The sequence below is a fragment of the Xyrauchen texanus genome, chromosome 14 (genome assembly GCF_025860055.1).
Source record: "Xyrauchen texanus isolate HMW12.3.18 chromosome 14, RBS_HiC_50CHRs, whole genome shotgun sequence".
In the NCBI taxonomy this organism is placed as follows: Eukaryota; Metazoa; Chordata; class Actinopteri; order Cypriniformes; family Catostomidae; genus Xyrauchen; species Xyrauchen texanus.
In genome coordinates this window covers 4,958,824-4,977,303 of record NC_068289.1, presented here as the reverse complement: position 1 = coordinate 4,977,303, position 18,480 = coordinate 4,958,824, and the positions used below count along the sequence as shown (strand labels likewise).

Below are 18,480 nucleotides of genomic sequence, written 5' to 3'. Positions count from 1 at the left end.
CACACTGCATACACCCACATATGGTCTCCATTTAGACTTTAATCAAAGCTGATTGACAGGGTTTGAATTGTCTGAAATGTCTTTCCTCTGCCATTGAACAATATTTAAACTCAGCTCTATCAATCTACGTATTCAGTATTATGATACAGTCTGAATGATTGTACTGAACGTCTCTCCTCAGGGAATGCATCGAGTGCCGTCTCTTCAACACGGGGAGACTCGCCGATAACCAGACCTGTCAGCGCATGTGCAAGGATGAGATCATCACCGTGGAAACCCTTAGTGAGTGCACAGTCAAAAATCACTTGACATATATATATCATTTTTTTTACTCGTTTTATTATAAAACACCACATGCTCAAGGTTTGCGAATGAGACTTCGACAGTCTGTTTTCCTACACGCCAGGACTCGGTATTTGTGCTCCAGAGTTTGTGCTTCCAGGTCATGAATGTGCTATTAGCAGCAGGATGAAGCACAGTTTGTGGTGTTTCATGACCAGCTCTGTATATGTTATTATCTGGAGAATGTGAGCCTGGACAATTTAGCAGAGCTTGCTGTGAAAGCAAATACTTGGTGCTCTCTCTTCACACAACCCTACTATTCTCACATAGCTACCACTATATATAGCATTCTTGCACTGTAAAGCAAAATATAAAATCAAGTGGCGTTCATTTTTAAAACAGATCGCACAACACATTTTTGAAGAAAAACATTCCACAAAAAAAACGTTTTTAGGTTTCAATACATTGTTCAAGATTAAGAACATAACCCATGATAACCTGTCATTACTTTGCTACGATAGCTATATGAACTAATGGGGAAATGACTCACTTTCAGGCCAGTTGTTTAAAAGTAATTAGAAAAGTGTTCTGAGAAAAGCTTTAGCATCATTTGTTTGCAGAAGCTAGTTGGTTTGATATTTTATCCATGCAATGAAATTCAGACATTGTGGCAAGGGTCCAAATAACACTGTATAATGCACAAATTGCACTTATTTAGGATAAATGTGTGTTTGAAAAGAAAGATGAAGCTATTACTAAACTTCTCCAGGGTTTTTATAACAGGTTTTACATTAAAGGAGCTATTTAACATTCATCTAGGAATGCATGAATTCATTATTTATTTGGAGCAGTATGGGGCTTGATTGAATGGTTGAGAAGCTGTAGTTAAACAGTCAGGATACTTGCTTTCCAACTCACCCTTAATTGTAAAATAAGGCATCATGGATTTAATGTTTCACAAAATTTTTCTGCTGTTTCAGTCAGCTGACTTCCTTAATGGACTCCACGTGCACATTACTGAAACTTCTAGCCCTTCTAGACAAAGTGGGTGCATATTAAAACAGACTGTAAGGAAAGGAGAGACTTCCACATCTTTAGGGGATTTGAATTATGATAGCATCCAGGCATTCGTAATAATCGGTGTCCTTCTTGAGGAATGCAAGGTCTGGCCAATAATGATTTCAGGTTTGTGTTGTTGGCTCAGTGTTTTTCTCTCTCTTCCTCTTGTGCCTCAACCACAGATTGTCCTGCAGGTTTTTGTTTTTTTTACTAGACTGATCTTTCACTCGGCTCCCCTCCTCTCTCCCTCTGTTCAGAAACGGATGATCCTAACACTGTTCAGTGCATCTATAAGACAGAGAATGACTGTGTGATGAAGTTCACATATTCTGAACATGCCAATGGCCAGTCTGTCCTAAATGCTCTTAAAGATCCAGGTCAGTGTTTTGTAATTTACAACTTCCTCTTTAAGCACTGCATTAGAGTTTTGTTTAAGCACACTTATGCTTGGAAAGTAAGAAATTAGCAAAGTATAAGAAGTTGCATTGCCGTTTCTTGCTTTAGATTTGATGTAAACAAAATGGAAATGTTGTTTCTAATGGTAAAATGCCCATATAAGCATTATGGCCAAGTATTTATGCATTTTGTGTATGTTTACAGAGTGTGTCGTTGCCCCTAATGCCTCAACGGTGCTCCTGGTAGTTGTTTGCAGCATCTTGTCGATTGGTATCATGTTGTTAGCCCTCTGGAAACTGGTTATAACCATCAAAGACCGCCGCGAGTTTGCCCGCTTCCAAAGTGCACGTTCGCGGGCACGATATGAGATGGTGAGGATATACACCAACATCTAACTAATCAGCTTGTAAACTTTCCACGTTTTTCACGATTACTATACTGTCATTTTTTATTTTATCCCCTTTTCTCCCAATTTGGAATGCCCAGTTCCCACTACTTAGTAGGTCCTCATGGTGGCGCGGTTACTCACCTCAGTTCGGGTGGCGGAGGACAAGTCTCTGTTACCTCTCGCTTCAGAGACTGTGAATCCGTGCAACTTATCACATGACTCGCTGTGCATGACACCGTGGAAACTCACAGGATGTGGAGGCTCATGCTACTCTCCGCGATCCACGCACAACTTACCACGTGCCCCTTTGAGAGCGAAAACCCCTAATCGTGACCACAAGGAGGTTATTCCGTGTGACTCTTCCCTCCCTAGCAACCAGGCCAATTTGGTTGCAAAGGAGACCTGGCTGGAGTCACTCTATACTGTAATTTTACGTAAAATTAACATTGTAAGATAGAATGATGCATTTATTAAAGGATTGACGTCAGGTTAGATATTTAACTTGTGTACTTGTTCTTGTTAAAATGTCCCGATACCTCACATCATACAACAGAGTAGAGCTGCTGTTGTGCGAGCGGCTGAACAGAGTTTATTGAGCACACAGAGAGGCGCGCAAACGGTGCATATTCTTCCAGAACGTCCTCTGTAGCACCGGAAGTATACTGTAATAAATTGGCTCGTTCTGATATTTAATTGAAACAAGAAAAATTATGCATGGGCTTCCCAGCACCATTTGCGTGAGGACATACTGTATAAAGAGTGCTTAAAACACTTGCACATCTGTGCCTGATGTGCGTGCTCAGCTTGAACCTGCACGTCTACAAAATAAAATGAAGCGTGATAATTTTGATCAAATTGAAATGTAAAATTGTATTTGTAACGCAGGTAAAAACAGAACAGAAGTTATAATTGTATAGCTGTAAAGAGTGATTGATTGCATCACTTCATAAAGTGATAAAATTAAATCTGATTCTGATTATTGTGATGGGTCACACCCAACACTCAGTAGCAGATCTACATGTTCTTTGCAATGCCATTGAATGGACGTCAAAAAAATACAAATGTGAATAAGTATAATATTTTGTATATGATGCATCACTGAGTTTTTTGTGAGTGAAATACCCTATCCTTTATTTACATGTAATGCCTACACAAGCATACCATAGAGCACAAATTATGATTAAAATGTACATAATATTAAGTGTACAATAAAAAGATTATGCATAGTGGCAATGTAGTAGCTTCTAACCATTTGTTTAATTATTATAGCAATGTGGCCCACGGCACCTTATTTTTTTCTACATTTGGCCACCAAAACGTATCCTTTCTGTCAGCTCGAACCAGTCTGGCCATTCTTTGTTGACCTCTCTCATCAATAACGCATTGCCATGATTGAAATCACTGAGATCAAATTTTCCCCCTTTCTGGTGGTTGATGTGAACATTAACTGAAGCTCCTGACCAGTATCTGCACGATTTTATGCATTGCACTGCTGCCTCATGATTGGCTGATTAGATGATCGCATGACTTAGTTGTACAAGTGTTCCTAATAAAGTGTGTGTGTGTGTGTGTGTGTGTGTGTGTCTGCCATATCAACTGCAATTTTGCGATTGGGACAGTCCTAGAAAATGGCCATCTCCCTGATCAGTGCTCTTACTACTGAACTAGGGAGCTGATTAAGATGCACTCCAAGTCATTTTGCAGTAAAAATATTGCAGACTTGTGTGCGTTCAATAGCGCAACAGGAGAAGCTTGTTTACAATGGCATGCCTGTTCACTCGAGAACCCCAGTTGTTTTTCGCTGAAATTACTTCCATTTAGAAAATGACACAAGATTCGAATAGAATTCTTTTAATGATACATTTGGGTCCATGTAACAAGGTTCATTCGTGGGAATGAGGAGGAAATGGGAAACGTGGCTTCAACTCAAACAGATAACTTTTATTTCTTTAATTCAAAATTGTTCATTCAAACGGAACACAGGCTGGGCATGTGTGTGTGGTCTCTCTCTGCCAGACTCAGGCGTGGTTCCTCCTTATATCGCTCTCCCCATTTCTCACTGCAGTCAGAAACGGGTGTTAGACATATTGTGCTCAGGTGTGTGCACCCTTCCTGCTTTCTCGCTCTCCAGACGAATACTCCACTAAGCCCCCACCTCCACTGTCCACTTTTAAACTTTATAGTAACATTTGGAATATTATTCCCAACTTTTTAGATACATATTATTATTATTGTATAATGAGACAAAGCTACAGAAATCCATACTTATAGCACTGTTGTGAAAAATTAAAATTCTCTCATTATTAATTTACCCAGATGCCATCCCAGATGTGTATGACTGTCTTTCTTCAATAAAACACAAATGAAGATTTTTAGAAGAAGATCGAGCTCTTTCAGGTCCTTATAATGGAAGTACAGGGGTGTCAGCACTTTGATGGTCCAAAAGTCACATTTAGGCAGCATAGAAGTAATCCATGCGACTCCAGTCGATCGATGAATGTCTTCTGAAGCAAATCGATAGGTTTATGTAAGAAACAAGTCGATAATTACAATGTTTTTAACTTTACATCGGCGCTTCCAACCAGCGCTCTTGATACAGTTTGAAATGGCTGAACTCTCCCGTGACATTCGTTCTTCTGTTGTAAATAAGCGCCGCTTCTGAATTCTCGTGTGAACTCGCCGATGCGTTTCAAACACGCGACAGCTACGTAATGCGTCAGCTGCTGCGTGAAAGCACTTTTTGAAATAACAGCGTTTTAATTATCAATTTATTTTTAACACAAACGTATCGATTTGCTTCAGAAGACATTCATTAATCAACTGGAGTTGCATGGATTACTTTTGTGCTACCTAAATGTGACTTTTGGACTGTCAAAGTGCTGGCACCCGCGTACTTTCTTTATAAGGACCTGAAAGAGCTCTGTCTTCTAAAAATCTTAATTTGTGTTCAGCTGAAGAAAGACAGTCATACACATCTGGGATGGCATCGGGGTAAATGAATAATGAGAGAGTTTTCATTTTTGGGTGAACAATTCCTTTTAAGTAATCAATATGACAAAAACAACTATGCTTTGATTGAAACCATGAGGCCTTTTGGAACGCATCACTCAGCTGGGAGTACAAAGCAGTCATGATGGTCATTCCAAGGCTCTTGTTCAATGGATCTGCTCGCCCTACCCTTGTAACCATTTCAATGATCCCAGCTGACCTATTTTTCACTCTGTGTGTCTCTCCGCCTTGTCTTTCTCTTAGGCATCTAATCCTGTTTATAAGAAGTCCATCACCTCTCCCCCAATGGAGACAGTTTTCCATATGCATACCAAGTCATGCAACGGAGGAGCCCACTGATTAACCTACAGTTGGACTTGGGGACATGGCAGGACCTGTCCAGTTGTGCACAACAAGGGAGAACCAGGATGGACATTTTTGGGCAATCTTCTTTTTTGTGGGTGTTTCTTGAGGATTGGAACCGATCATTATGCAGATCAGTAATGAAAGTTAATTACTGAGCAGAACTAGGACACATGGTGAATTTAACTGGCACTGGATGAGCTGAAATAGTTAGATGTATTACAAATATGGGTGTTGGACATTCATCATGCTTGAATTTAATTCTTAATTTTCTTCAGTTGTAACCATACCTCTTCCACATTATGAGGGATTCACTGTGCATTGTGTTGTATGGGCAATTCTCAAGTGTATGTATATTTTTATCAGTCTGCCTTTTCCAACCATTACACATTTTAAGTCAATTCAACTTGTTTACTATAGACCGGTGCCATAAAGTGTGCACAGAACACAAAAAATGCTAAATTATACATACATACATACATACATACATACATTCTTTGAAGAAGAGGTTACTAACCTAACCAGAGCAATAATTTTCTTAACTCTTGTTTTGCACATTGGGTATTAGGTTGAGGTTTATAAAGTAAAAATAAAATAAAAAATGGCACTCTAGAATGCTAGTCTTTTGTGTATGCAGGTATTGCCACATGTTTGCACATTTTCTTGATGATTTATATTTGTACAGAGTGATGCAAAAACACTACCTGCTGACAAATTGAGTGTCTTGTTTTATTATCTAGAGCCGCTTGGTGTCCAAGATTGATTTTGCGATTTAAGAATCGAAATTCGAGATTGTCGAATGCATTGCGATCTTAATTTGAACAATCTCGAATTTCGATTCTTAAATCCCAAAATCAGTCTTGTACTCTGTGCAACTCTCTACTACAATGAAAGTAAATCACTTGCATTTGCAACCAAATTATGCACTCTGTGACAAAAGTGTCTGGGATTAGCCATTGGCTGGTAAATGTTCAGCTTTCACTCACCTGTCATTGAGAAGTATTTTGGTAAAGAAGTTCTGCACAGAGATCCTTTCACTGCGTGTTGAGAGTAAAAGTTTGGTTTGACTCGTTCCATTGACGAGATGTTCAAATAATGTTGTGTCCAAAGACGAGATCCACGCAATCCATTTGTCATTGAATAATGTCTATGTTAATACCCTTTCTGTTCTTTAGTCAGTTGTTGATCAAAAACAACAAAAATATATACATTTAATTCTAATCATGCATAGCACGGATGAGGTAAAGAGGTAAAGATTTCACACTTGTAAATATGGGCTCAATTACTGACACTCTTTACAGAACAGCCGGTTTTCTGCATGTATTTAACAAATCAGTGTTAATACTTGTGTATATATTAATTCCTTACATTCATATAGCACTTTTCTAGGCACTCAAAGCTTTACACAGTACAGGGGAATCTCCTCTACCACCACCAGGGTGCAGCATCCACCTGGATGATGCAACAGCAGCCAAAGTGCACTCACCACCCACCCACCAGCTATTGATGGAGAGTAGAGTGATGTAACCAATTCAAGGATGGGGATTATTAGGAGGCCATGATAGATAAGGGTCAATAGATGGGAATTTGTTAGGACACCAGGATTACATTCCTACTCTTTACAAGAAGTTTGGATTTTTAATGACCACAGAGAGTCAGGACCTCCGTTGAATATCTCATCCAAAGAGCAGTGTCTTTTTACAGTATTTTGTCCCCATCATTATACTGAGCACCCTCTGCTGGCCTCCCTAAATTTCCCCAGGAGGTCTTCCATCCAGGTACTGGCCAGGCTCAACCCTGCTCAGCTTTAGTAGGTGACCAGGCAAGAGATGCAGGATTATATGGCTGCTGGTATATATGGTACAAATGATACATGTGGATGATAAAGATGTGACAAAATATATTATATGCATCATAATATCATATTTATTGACTTGATCCAACAGTTAACACTTACAGTTTGTATCATACGTCACAGTAAACAAAGAACTAATGGAATTTGAAATGTTGCAAAAGGTTCCGTCCCTGACAATCAACCCAATTTATTTGTGCCTTCCATTTAACACTAGGAAAGCTTCCTGCTTTTACAAAAATTATTTTGCACCAAATATATACATGATGGGACCTTATAACTATGCACATACAGAAAATATAAACTTTTTTATAAACTAATTAAATATAGAATAATTATATTTTATTAGTTTTCCATCATTTTGGTTAAATAAATAAAAAAATCTATTTATAATTAACAGTATTATCTGGATGAGATATTGAATGGAATTGGAATTCAATCAAGAGCTTGTGAATCTAATCGAATCAGGAAATGTATATCATTCCCCAGCACTAAACATGAGGGTGTGAAAATGATGGAATTTAAATTTTTGGGTGAATTATTCCTTTAAGGGTGTTGGTAGGGTTTTAATCTGTGTTCCACACCCATCTGTTGGGACATGGAAAATGTAAAAAATGAGGCACTAGGAACTAGACAATGAGAGCCAGAAAGAAGGGTGTAACATTTCAAATGGTCCCCATATTAATCCTTGCTATGTTTATATCCACTTTAAATAAATAATTGTAAGGACTTGATACTAAGGCAGGTTGTCAAAAGTCCTTGATTTAGGGCAGTACACCTGGAGGGGACATTGGTTTTATTGAGCTAATGTTAGCTTTTACCATTTTTTTTGTCATATTTCCCAGTGACTACTACAATGTCAGATAAAATGAGCAGTGAACACCATGCTATGAGGTTCAAAGGAGGTGTGACTGTCATGTGTGTGTGTGAGGAGTGTTTACCTGCAGTGAGGGTTGTAGAGGGACTGATGGCTCAGTGTGTAAATCAGACGTATGTGTGTCCTGAGGTGTACAAAGAACAGCTGTGTTTGAAAGTTAGTTTGCTTTTTGGACCCAGTTAAAAACCCATACAGGAGTCACAGCCCAATGTCTTTTTATAAAAATAAATAAATAATTAACTGAACTGATATCGACACACATTTGAATGCAATGTGTCATCTCTCCTAAGACTACTGAAGATTTAGAAAATGCTAGTCAAAAAAGTAATAACAAAATCCATATACATGTCATGGTTACTAATGTAACCTCCGTTCCCTGATGGAAGGAACGAGACGTTGTGTCGATGAGTTGACACTAGGGGTCACTCTTGGGAGCCCAGACATCTCTGATCTTTGAGAAAAGGCCAATGAGAATTGGCATCTGGAAATTGCATGCCACTCCCCCGGACATACGGGTATAAAAGGAGTGCCGTTTGCAAACACACACTCAGGTTTCGCACTGAGGAGCCGAGCCAAAGACCTGGCCATTTCAGCTGTTGGTTCAGTGTTGTGGCAAGAGGGACACAACGTTTCGTTCACTCCATCAGGGAACGGAGGTTACATTATTAACATGACGTTCCCTATCTGTCACCCACTAGACGTTGTGTTGATGAGTTGACACTAGGGGTCCCAATGGAAAATGGCACAAGAGATGAACCGAGTTACGCAGACTGGCGGTGTGAGACGGGCAGAACTCTGCATGCCTCGTAGCCAGCGCAGCAAGCCTACTTCTGAAAGTGAAGATTGTTTACTAAAAAATCTGTTTCTCACCCAAAGAGATTGTATCACTTCAGAAGACATTTTAAACAACTGAAGTCTTATGGATTACTTTTATGCTGCCTTTATGTGATTTGTGGAGATTGAAAGGTCTGGTCACCATTCACTTGCATTATATAGACCCACAGAGCTGAAATATTCTTCCAAAAAATCTTTGTTTCTGTTCAGCAGAACGAAAGTCATACACATTTGGGATGGAATGAGGGTGAGTAAATGATGAGAGAATGTTCACTTTTGTGTGAACTATCACTTTAAGAAATATCAAAATGTAATATAGAATTTGTTTCTGATGATCAGACTATTGATGCTTCTAAATCAGGGAAGATGGCTTAGAAAATAGCTCCATCTGTTGGAAATATTTGAATTTATAAATATTTTAGCCTTTTATTTATAATGTGGACCTTTGTTCCATGTTACAGCATAGGAGGAATAAGACTGGATATGTAAATGGAAGAAAATGATATGCAGCATAATGCTGCGTCTGACCCCCTGATCTGTCATATAGCACCATCTACTGGATGCATTTTAAAAATGAAAGTCCACAGTTGTCATTTTCCAGGTTTTTACTGAGTAGAGGAGACAGCATTCAGTGACACTTCCTGTTGCTGATGGCACACTGCTCATGTGTTTGTACACTTCCCTGCTCGTCGTGGTGACGAGGTTTATAGTAGATTAGTGTCACTGACTGGCTGGATGTCTTAGTGGTGTCCAGAGAATAGAATAGGATTTATAGACAATTGGAGAGTTTTTGGGTAGACCTGACCTGCAAAAGAGAGACAGACTCCATCCTTTCAGTGAAATTGCCGCTCTCCTCCATAGTAATTTGGCTCATAGTCTTGACAATGATAGTATCTGACTAACTGGGGCCCAGGTCAGGAAGCATACAAACTTGTTAATCTGAGCGTCTGCTAGCTGCCTTGAGACGTCACACAGGTCACATAAACTACAACACATAGAGACTGTAACACCTTGATATCATACAGAGAATGTGTCTGTTCCCTGAACTACCAAAAACAAAAGTCTCACTAAATCATTTAGAAAAAAATTTGATTAAGATCAAACTTGAAAAAAAAAAAAAAAAAACATCATATGAAGGTAGGGCTACTAAACATTAGATCTCTTTCTAACAAAGCACTAATTGATAATTAAATTATTTTGTTTTGGTTGTAGAGGACAGGATATAAGTTTAAGTCTTTTGAACTAATAATGCTTAATGTGAAACCGTCAGATATAAATAAAAAACTCTGTCGTCTTTTGTCCTTGCTACAGTATATAGATCACCTGGGCCTTATTCTGATTTCCTTGGTGAATTTGCTAATGTTTTATCAGATCTTGTAGTTACTGTAGATGGAGCTTTAATTGTTTTTGATTCAACATTCATTTAGACAATGAAAATGACATATAGGGATTAGCATTTATCGATATTCTCAACTCTCTGGAGTCAGACAAAATGTGTCCGGACCAACTCATCATCATAATCATATGCTAGATTTAATTCTGTCTTATGGAGTTAATTTTGATACATGACAGAGATGACATATCAGATCATTACCTCGTCTCTTGTATGCTGTGATCAGCTAAAGTTACTCAATCTACACCACGTTATCATTCAGGTAGAACTATTTTTTCGACCACTAAAGATAGCTTCACGAATAATCTTCCAGATCTTACTCATACACTCAACAAGCCCCAAAGTCTAGACAGAACTTGATGAAATAAGTCTTCTCTAGCACTCTTGATAGTATCGACCCACTTTGATTAAAGAAAATTCAAGAAAAAAGCCCTGCAAAATTTTAGGTATTTCGTTTTACATGTAAGGATAGTGTCTGTAGCTACAGATAGGCACTAAAAGCTGCTAGGTCAGCATATTTTAGCATACTCATAGAAAATAACCACAACAATCCTAGGTGTTTATTCAATTCTGTGGCTAAATTGGTTAGGAATAAAGCCTCAGATGAACCAGATATTCCATCGCAGCACAAGAGTATTGACTTCATGAATTTCTTTACTGATAAAATGTAAATAATCTGAAATAAAATTTTAATTATGCAATCATCTGTCACAGTACCTCAGAAAACAGTCTCATAATTTTCCTCATGTGCAACTTCAATCTTTCGCTGTCATAGGTCATGAGGAGAAAAAAAGAAAAAAAAAGGAATGAAAGAAACTCTTACACCAACGGTAGATTGCTTTTGCACTTATGTTTCCGGCCAAACTTAGAATAGATACTAAGGATGGCCGCATAGTATTTACATGTCCCCAGCAAGCATTGTCCTTCATAGAAACATTGGAGTGAGTAAGCCACGGTATGATTCTCACATTTCTTCAGGCCAATTGACAAAGGTGGGTTAGGTCTCCCCAAGATTTTGTTTTACTATTATGCTTTTTGTCTCATTTGGCGCATTGGTCACTTCCCCATGAGAGAGCCCCTCCCTGGCTCTTTATTGAACAGGAGGTCCTTGCCTTTATTTTGCTATTGCAAAGTCTTTCTACCAACCTGCCCAGAGAAGTAAAGACACATCCTGTTATCTCGCACATGAATTTGTAAGGACAAAAGTTTCCCACGTGTTAAATTCAGACATTTACCTGAACGTTGCTGCAAGTATTTGGTTAAATCCTAAATTGAGCATTAACAAGTTCCCTTTCTGCTGGACAGAATGGATTGAGAAGGGAGTAGCCACGCTGGATGACCTGTATGAAAATGGAGCGTTGAGATCTTTTGAAAATATTGGCGCTTCACTGTATTGGTGGGAGTGTCTTTGTGGTTTCATATCCACAAAGAGAATCCCTCCTCTGTTTGATTCATCATGTTAAATCATGGAATTGCATGTTATTGGCCTAAATTATAAAAACACTCTTCCACTTCTCTCCTACAGAATGACAATTAAAGCATGTCCAATTTAATGCGCTCTAAACACTGAAACCAGCTCTGGTTGAAAGATTATTTGCTCAGTTGTGTGTGATTAGACAAAACGATGGCAGTATTCAAGCCTATACAGGTTAGATCTGTGACCTTGAAGGCTTTATGTCACATCTAGCTTATACGAGTACAATATACTGAAGTTGTGTTCTTCCTGTCGCACAGAACAGCAGATTTATAGTCACTAATTTCATTGTTTGTTAGTCAGTTAGTTATTTTTACCTTCTGCCCAGTGTCAGAAATTAACTCTTTAAGGGGAAATATTTGCCATCAGAAATTAATTTTTAAGGGACATTTTTACCTTTATGAGGGCATTTTATCCCTGAATATATACACATGCAGAATGTGTTTATGTTGAACACTTTAACTGAAAAACTTATTTGAAATAAAGTCTCAAACTAAAATATTATGTCAATAACCTATAACGTCAAAGCAACATTGAATTCAAAACTAGCTGTAAATAATACACAATAAATCATAACATTGTCAATGCTTCAGTGTACATTTTAATTATATAAACCCAACCTACAATATATTAGTGTGGTGACTTTCTCAGGGAGGACACGGGGAACCAGGTTTCTTCAGTTTAATGGAGTAACTTGGGTTTCTTTTACAGGTTTTTTCTTTTACACCTCAGCTTCACACTTTCGCAACAGTCTTTAGCTTCACAATACTCTTTTAGCTTCACAATACTCTTTAGCTTCTGATGAACTTTATGACCAAGGCTCTGTCTCTCTCTCTCTCACCCAGTCTGCTGGTAGTGTGGCTCTTTTATTCCACTCTCACCGTGCTCATTGTAATTAGAGACAGGTGTTAGACATAATTTAGCTCAGGTGCAAGCGCCTTCTCTCTCTCCGGACGGACGCTTGACCATGCCCCACTGCCACAGTTAGGTTATACAGCTCTGTCTACCATCACAGGACATTTTTATGTAATCACTGTTTTGGATTTAAAGTTGTCGAGAATATTTTCTTCACATTCAGTATTCAGTTTTCAGAACTTTTATAAAACAAGCATTTAGCTACATAGCAATACATTCAACAATAGCCACCTTTGAGATAGCGAATACAATTATTTAAGAGCTACAGGATACTGTGGTGTCTATCAGTATATCACACATTAGATCACAGATAACAATAGATAATCATAAATAAAAAGATTTCACAACAGGTTTTTTGCCCCTTCATTTGAAAAATGTCATGGTTGTGTCAGTCTGGGTTTTTGTCTGACAGGACCTAGGCATCGTCGTCCCATGTCTGACTTGTTTTTCGTTGTCTGTCGTTGGCTGCATTCCACTTTACTTTTAAAATTCACTGGCTAACTGCCCTAAACACTTCCCTCGGGGAATCCCCGCCGCCATTTTGGAAGTCTGATCCACTTGTTAATTGCGTGAGGGATGTTTCTGTTGACAGACCCTCAACCTCTCGATTTTGACCGAGGGAGCACGTCTACTCTGATGTATGCTTCAGGCAGCTCCATATCCCACAATGCAACACGATTGTGACATCAGAGCAGATGGCGCTTCATCACGTCCATCCCCACACAACTCTAATGTATGATGTAAGTGAAATTAGGCCAATTAAGCGGTTTAAAAAAGTTTAGAAAACGGGATAATACTACCTTAAACTGTTTATCACACAGTTATAGTCTATGTGTTCATTGTTATGTTAATATTCCCATTTGTGTAAATCTTGATTAATCCTTTCTAACAATTCAGTCTAATGAAAAATACAAATGAAACATATTAGATTTATACATAAGCCTCTGAAATCAATCTCCAAAAACATTTTCTCAGGTGCAAAAATCAGTAAATAATTCAAAAAATTGATATCAGCCTTCAACATGCTCCAAGTGATCAAGGGTTCCAGTTAAACCCATTGCACGTCTTCTGCCAGTAGTGGGCCCTCACGCAACGTAAGCAGTGACGTACATCCAAGTGCATGAGACAGAGTGTAGTTTGTGAGGGAAAGGGATAAAAACTTGAAATGGAATACAGACTTTTTGTGTGCGTGCTGTTTCGGTTGTATTCCCTGCCGTGCGCTCTTCTGTCCATCTTGTTTCATGTCGGGAGCACGGTGTCTGGATCCTGACTTCCGGTCTAGTTCGGTTTCGGTCTGTGTTGGAATCCAGACACTCATGCTCCACGTCTGTCTGTTATTGGCATGGGTGCATCGTGCTTTTGTCATCTTGGCAGCATGCACTCGTGTCAATAGATTGTCTGGCTCTCACGAATGCTCACGTTGCATGGCTGGGTCGCAAGTTGTCTTCATTTTGTGCTAAGGTTCGGTCACGTCAGTCTAAGGTGTCGGGTGTGTGTGTGTCCGAACTGTCGCTCAGGTGTCCTGTCTTGTTTTTATCGCCTAATGCGTGCATTGTGTGGTGTTTGCCTCGTAATGTATGCTCAGATTTCGTTTAGGGTGAGAATGTGTGGTATCTCTTTGTTTGGTGTTGCTACGCATTCTCTCGTCTTCCTTGTCGGTTGGCATAGGCGTATATTCCCTTATTGTCTTGGCGTTGTGCGCTCATGCCATTTGGGTGATTTGTTATCTTGTGAGAGCACGTAGCTTTGTTTTGTTTTCGTATCACCACATCTTTCTGTCTTACATCATACCACGGCTTCTTGTTTGCCCATTATTAGTTTATTATTATTAGCCCTTTTTTGTTAACCTGTTGATTTCTCTCCCTATTTTAGTCTCCTCGTGTTTGCTGTCCAGAGCCAGTTCGTCTTTATTCAAGTGGTATTTTCCAGTCGGTCCTGTGTGTTTCATTGTTTGTTTATTCCAGTCAGTTTATCGGTCGGTCTAGTTTCCAGTCCTGTTCATTCCTACCCGGTCCGGTCCGGTCCGGTCCTGTTCCCTGTTGCCCTCTGCCCCAGCCATGGATTACCTTTTTCCCCTATGGGGTAGTTTATAGTTAATGAGCCTCATTCTCTATTCCTGACATTACGAACTGGCCAGTTTTGTCTGGTTCTCACTGGCATGCAGAGCACACCAAGAGGCTGCGTGGGGTAAGGCAGGAGGACAAGTCCATGTGGGGATATGCCCTATTGATATTTTTTGGGCAGGTCTGAATGAACCTATGAGGATGAGTGCTTTCTCATGGCAGTCAGACAAGCCCTTAAATGGAAAGAATTGATCACAGCCAGTGCCTCTGGAGACTTCCTATCCTCATCCCAAACCGAGGACAAGGGCACTCACCACACAGAAGTGGATGCCTCGGCCGAGCCCACTGCTGCTGACCGCCAGGAGGTGGAGGCTGCTACAGCACTAGTACTTCCCTCCGACCTGGAAGGTGCCCACTTGTCAGTTGCTGTCAGCGCCCACGGCCATGGAGGCCGTTCCCCTGCTGCTGTCAGCGCCCACGGCCACGGAGGCCGTTCCCCTGCTGCTGTCAGCACCCATGACCATGGAGGCCAATCCCCTGATGCTGTCAGCGCCCATGACCACGGAGGCCGTTCCCCTGCTGCTGTCAGCACCCATGACCACGGAGGCCAATCCCCTGATGCTGTCAGTGCCCAAAGAGGCCGTTCTTCTGCTGCTGTCTGTACCCATGCCTACCAAGGCCAACGAGCCGGCACCCACTCCTGCCATGGCCAATGAGCCGGTGACCGAAGCCTCGTCCATCCCAGAGGCGGCCCCTGAAGCCTCATCTTTAGCCTTGTTTCTTCCAGTGCCGGCATCCTCGGTCATGACGACCGCTCCCACAGCAGTGCTCCCGGCTGCTCAGAAGAGGAGGGCTCCTGTTCCCCAGTCGCTGCTGGTGTTCACGACCAAGGAGACCGTTCCCAAGTCTCTTCTGCCATTCACGGCCACGGAGGCCGTTCCCCTGCTGCTGTCAGCGCCCATGACCACGGATTCCAATCCCCTGATGCTGTCAGCGCCCACGGAGGCTGTTCCCCTGAAGCTGTCAGAGCCCACGACCACAGAGGCTGTTCCTCTGCTGCTGTCTGCACCCATGCCTGCCAAGGCCAACAAGCCGGCACCCAATCCTGCCACGGCCAATGAGCCAGCAACCGAAGCCTCGTCCATCCCAGAGCTGGCCCCTGAAGCTTCATCCTTAGCCTCATTCATTGCAGTGCCGGCATCCTCGGTCATGACGACTGCTCCCACAGCAGTGTTCCCGGCTGCTCGGAACAGGAGGAGGGCTCCTGTTCCCCAGTTGCTGCTGGTGCTCACGACCAAGGAGACCATTCCTAGTCTCTTCCGCCGTTCACGGCCATGGAGGCCGTTCACCTGTCGCAACCAGTGCCTGAGCCTTCCACGGTTCCACCGCCTGAGCCGCTCCCTCCTGAACCATGTCCAGCAGCCACCATCCTGTTCACTGCCCCCTGTCCGGCAGCTGCCTTCCAGTACACTGCCTCAAGGCCTCACCCCAGGTCACCGGATCCCACCTCTTTCCTTAAGTTTCCTCACTGGTTTCCCTCCCTTCCCTACATTTCTGTTGTGTTTTCTGTTTTCTGTTAGTGCTCGTTTTGTCTGTCTGGTGTATTGCTTGATGTTCTTATTTTGGGACACTAGGAGGCATCAATAGTTTGTCTGGCTCTTGCGAACATGGATGTGCCTCACATCATGCTCGTGTTGCGCTGCACGCCCGTGTCGCGAGCTGTATTCATGTTGTGCTGAGGTTCTGTCACTTCAGTCTAAGGTGTCGGGTGTGGGTGTGTGTGTGTGTGTGTGTGTGTGTGTGTGTGTGTGTGTGTGTGTGTGTATGTGTGTGTGTGTGTGTGTGTGTGTGTTTGTGTGTGTGTGTGGCCGAACTCTCACACAGTTGTCCTGTCTTGTTTTTGTTAGTATACGTTTGATAATTTGTTTTCCCTTGTGGGAGTTTTGATTTGTTTTTGCCCTTTTTGTGTTAATAAATCCTTTGTTTTTTTTAAACTCTGCACTTGGGTCCTGAGCCTCATTCTCTATTCCTGAAAATAAATCCAGGGCATCTTTGTCTCTTTCAATGGCATTTTTGCCCCAAGCCCTGGTTTTTACATAGTTACTGAAGTCCAGTCCTGTAAACTGTAAATCTGGAAGTATTTAAGTAAGGGAGGTTAAAGGTAATGTGCATATTGTTTATGATTAATTGATCTAATGGTGTGATCTAATTATGATAAACTATTCATCCATTAGCCTGAATGACGCAGTATGGCATACCTGAGCCATAATTATTATCATGAATTAGACTTATCTCAGTCTCAACATTAAACAAACAAATGTCCCATGTACTAAGCTGAACTTTTCTTTGGCAGCAATGTTTCCCCTGAAAGAAAGAGTGCATAGGCCTGTCAATTGAGAAATGTGTCCTAGCCTTATTGTATTAAGCCACAGAGTGAAAACCATATAATAGGCAATATTGTGAAAAGAGAACAGGTGATTCAACACCACTTAAATGTAAGTAGAGTCAAGCATGGTAAACAGATCTGTTAGAAATTACCCTTGACACTTAAAATTAGTTAAAAATAATTTTATACAAGAATTTAAAATAAAAGTCATTCATTTGAATGTGAGATTTGTACAACGTCTGGTCAGTGATTTTACATAACAATGGAATTGACAAAACTTAATAAATATTAAAGGAATATTCCAAATTTAAGCTCAACCGACAGCATTTGTGGTATAGTATTGAGGGTCAAAAATATTTTTTTGACCCCTACTTTTCTTAAAAAAAAGAAAGAAGAAATCACAGTGTTACAGTGAAGCACTTGCAACGGAAGTGAATGGGGCCAATTCTTAAACATTAAAGTAATCGCTATTTCAAAAGTAAGCCATAAGACATAAACAATATGCATGTTAACATGATTTTAATGTGATAAAATCACTTACTAACCTTTTCTGTGTAAAGTTATAGCCAGTTTTACAAGTTCATTGCATGGCAATGTAATGTCAACAAACCTTAAAACAACTGTAAATAATTATAATTTAAACAACTTTACATCTCAAATAATACATGAGTTTTAACAGAATAATTCATTTAAGTGCTTTTGTAAGATTATAAGCATCACATTTCTGCTTTTAAACCCTCCAAAAATTGTCCGTATTCACTTCCATTGAAAGTGCCCCACTGGAACCTCGATTTTTGCCTTTTTAAAAGAAAAGTGCGGACGAGTTGAAATTATTATTTTATGGTAATCAACATTATGCCACAAATGCTGCCGATTTAGTTTATCTTGCATTAATCTACTCTAATCTACATCACTACTTTAAGACAAAGCATACACTAAAAAATGTCAGTAATTTTAACAGTAAAATACTGTAAAAATGCTACCGAAATAAAATGTTAATTGATTAACAAATATTAACTGTAAAATATGCAGTAAAATATTTTAATATATTTTAAAAGACAATACAGTAGTTTTTACAATAAAATTATGTAAAAAGTACATTATTTAAATGTAATAAGTAAGATTTTCCTGTATAATTAATGGTGAACAGAACAAAAGAGTACATGTACTTTTTACAGTAAATTATTGTTAAATTACAGTAAAAAAAAAC

General features: G+C 40.1%; 1 protein-coding gene across 1 annotated transcript in view; it reads left to right on the top strand.

Moving 5' to 3' along the window:
* The window catches only part of LOC127654946 (integrin beta-5-like), a 42,668-nt gene extending 36,577 nt beyond the window's left edge, over window positions 1-6,091 (top strand). Inside the window, exons 12-15 of the mRNA XM_052142522.1 lie at window positions 182-282; window positions 1,599-1,718; window positions 1,942-2,108; window positions 5,378-6,091. Of these exons, the coding sequence (XP_051998482.1) occupies window positions 182-282; window positions 1,599-1,718; window positions 1,942-2,108; window positions 5,378-5,473 (484 nt within the window). The 3' untranslated portion in view covers window positions 5,474-6,091. The remainder of the gene's footprint in view (window positions 1-181; window positions 283-1,598; window positions 1,719-1,941; window positions 2,109-5,377) is intronic.
* Window positions 6,092-18,480: the final 12,389 nt, after the last annotated feature.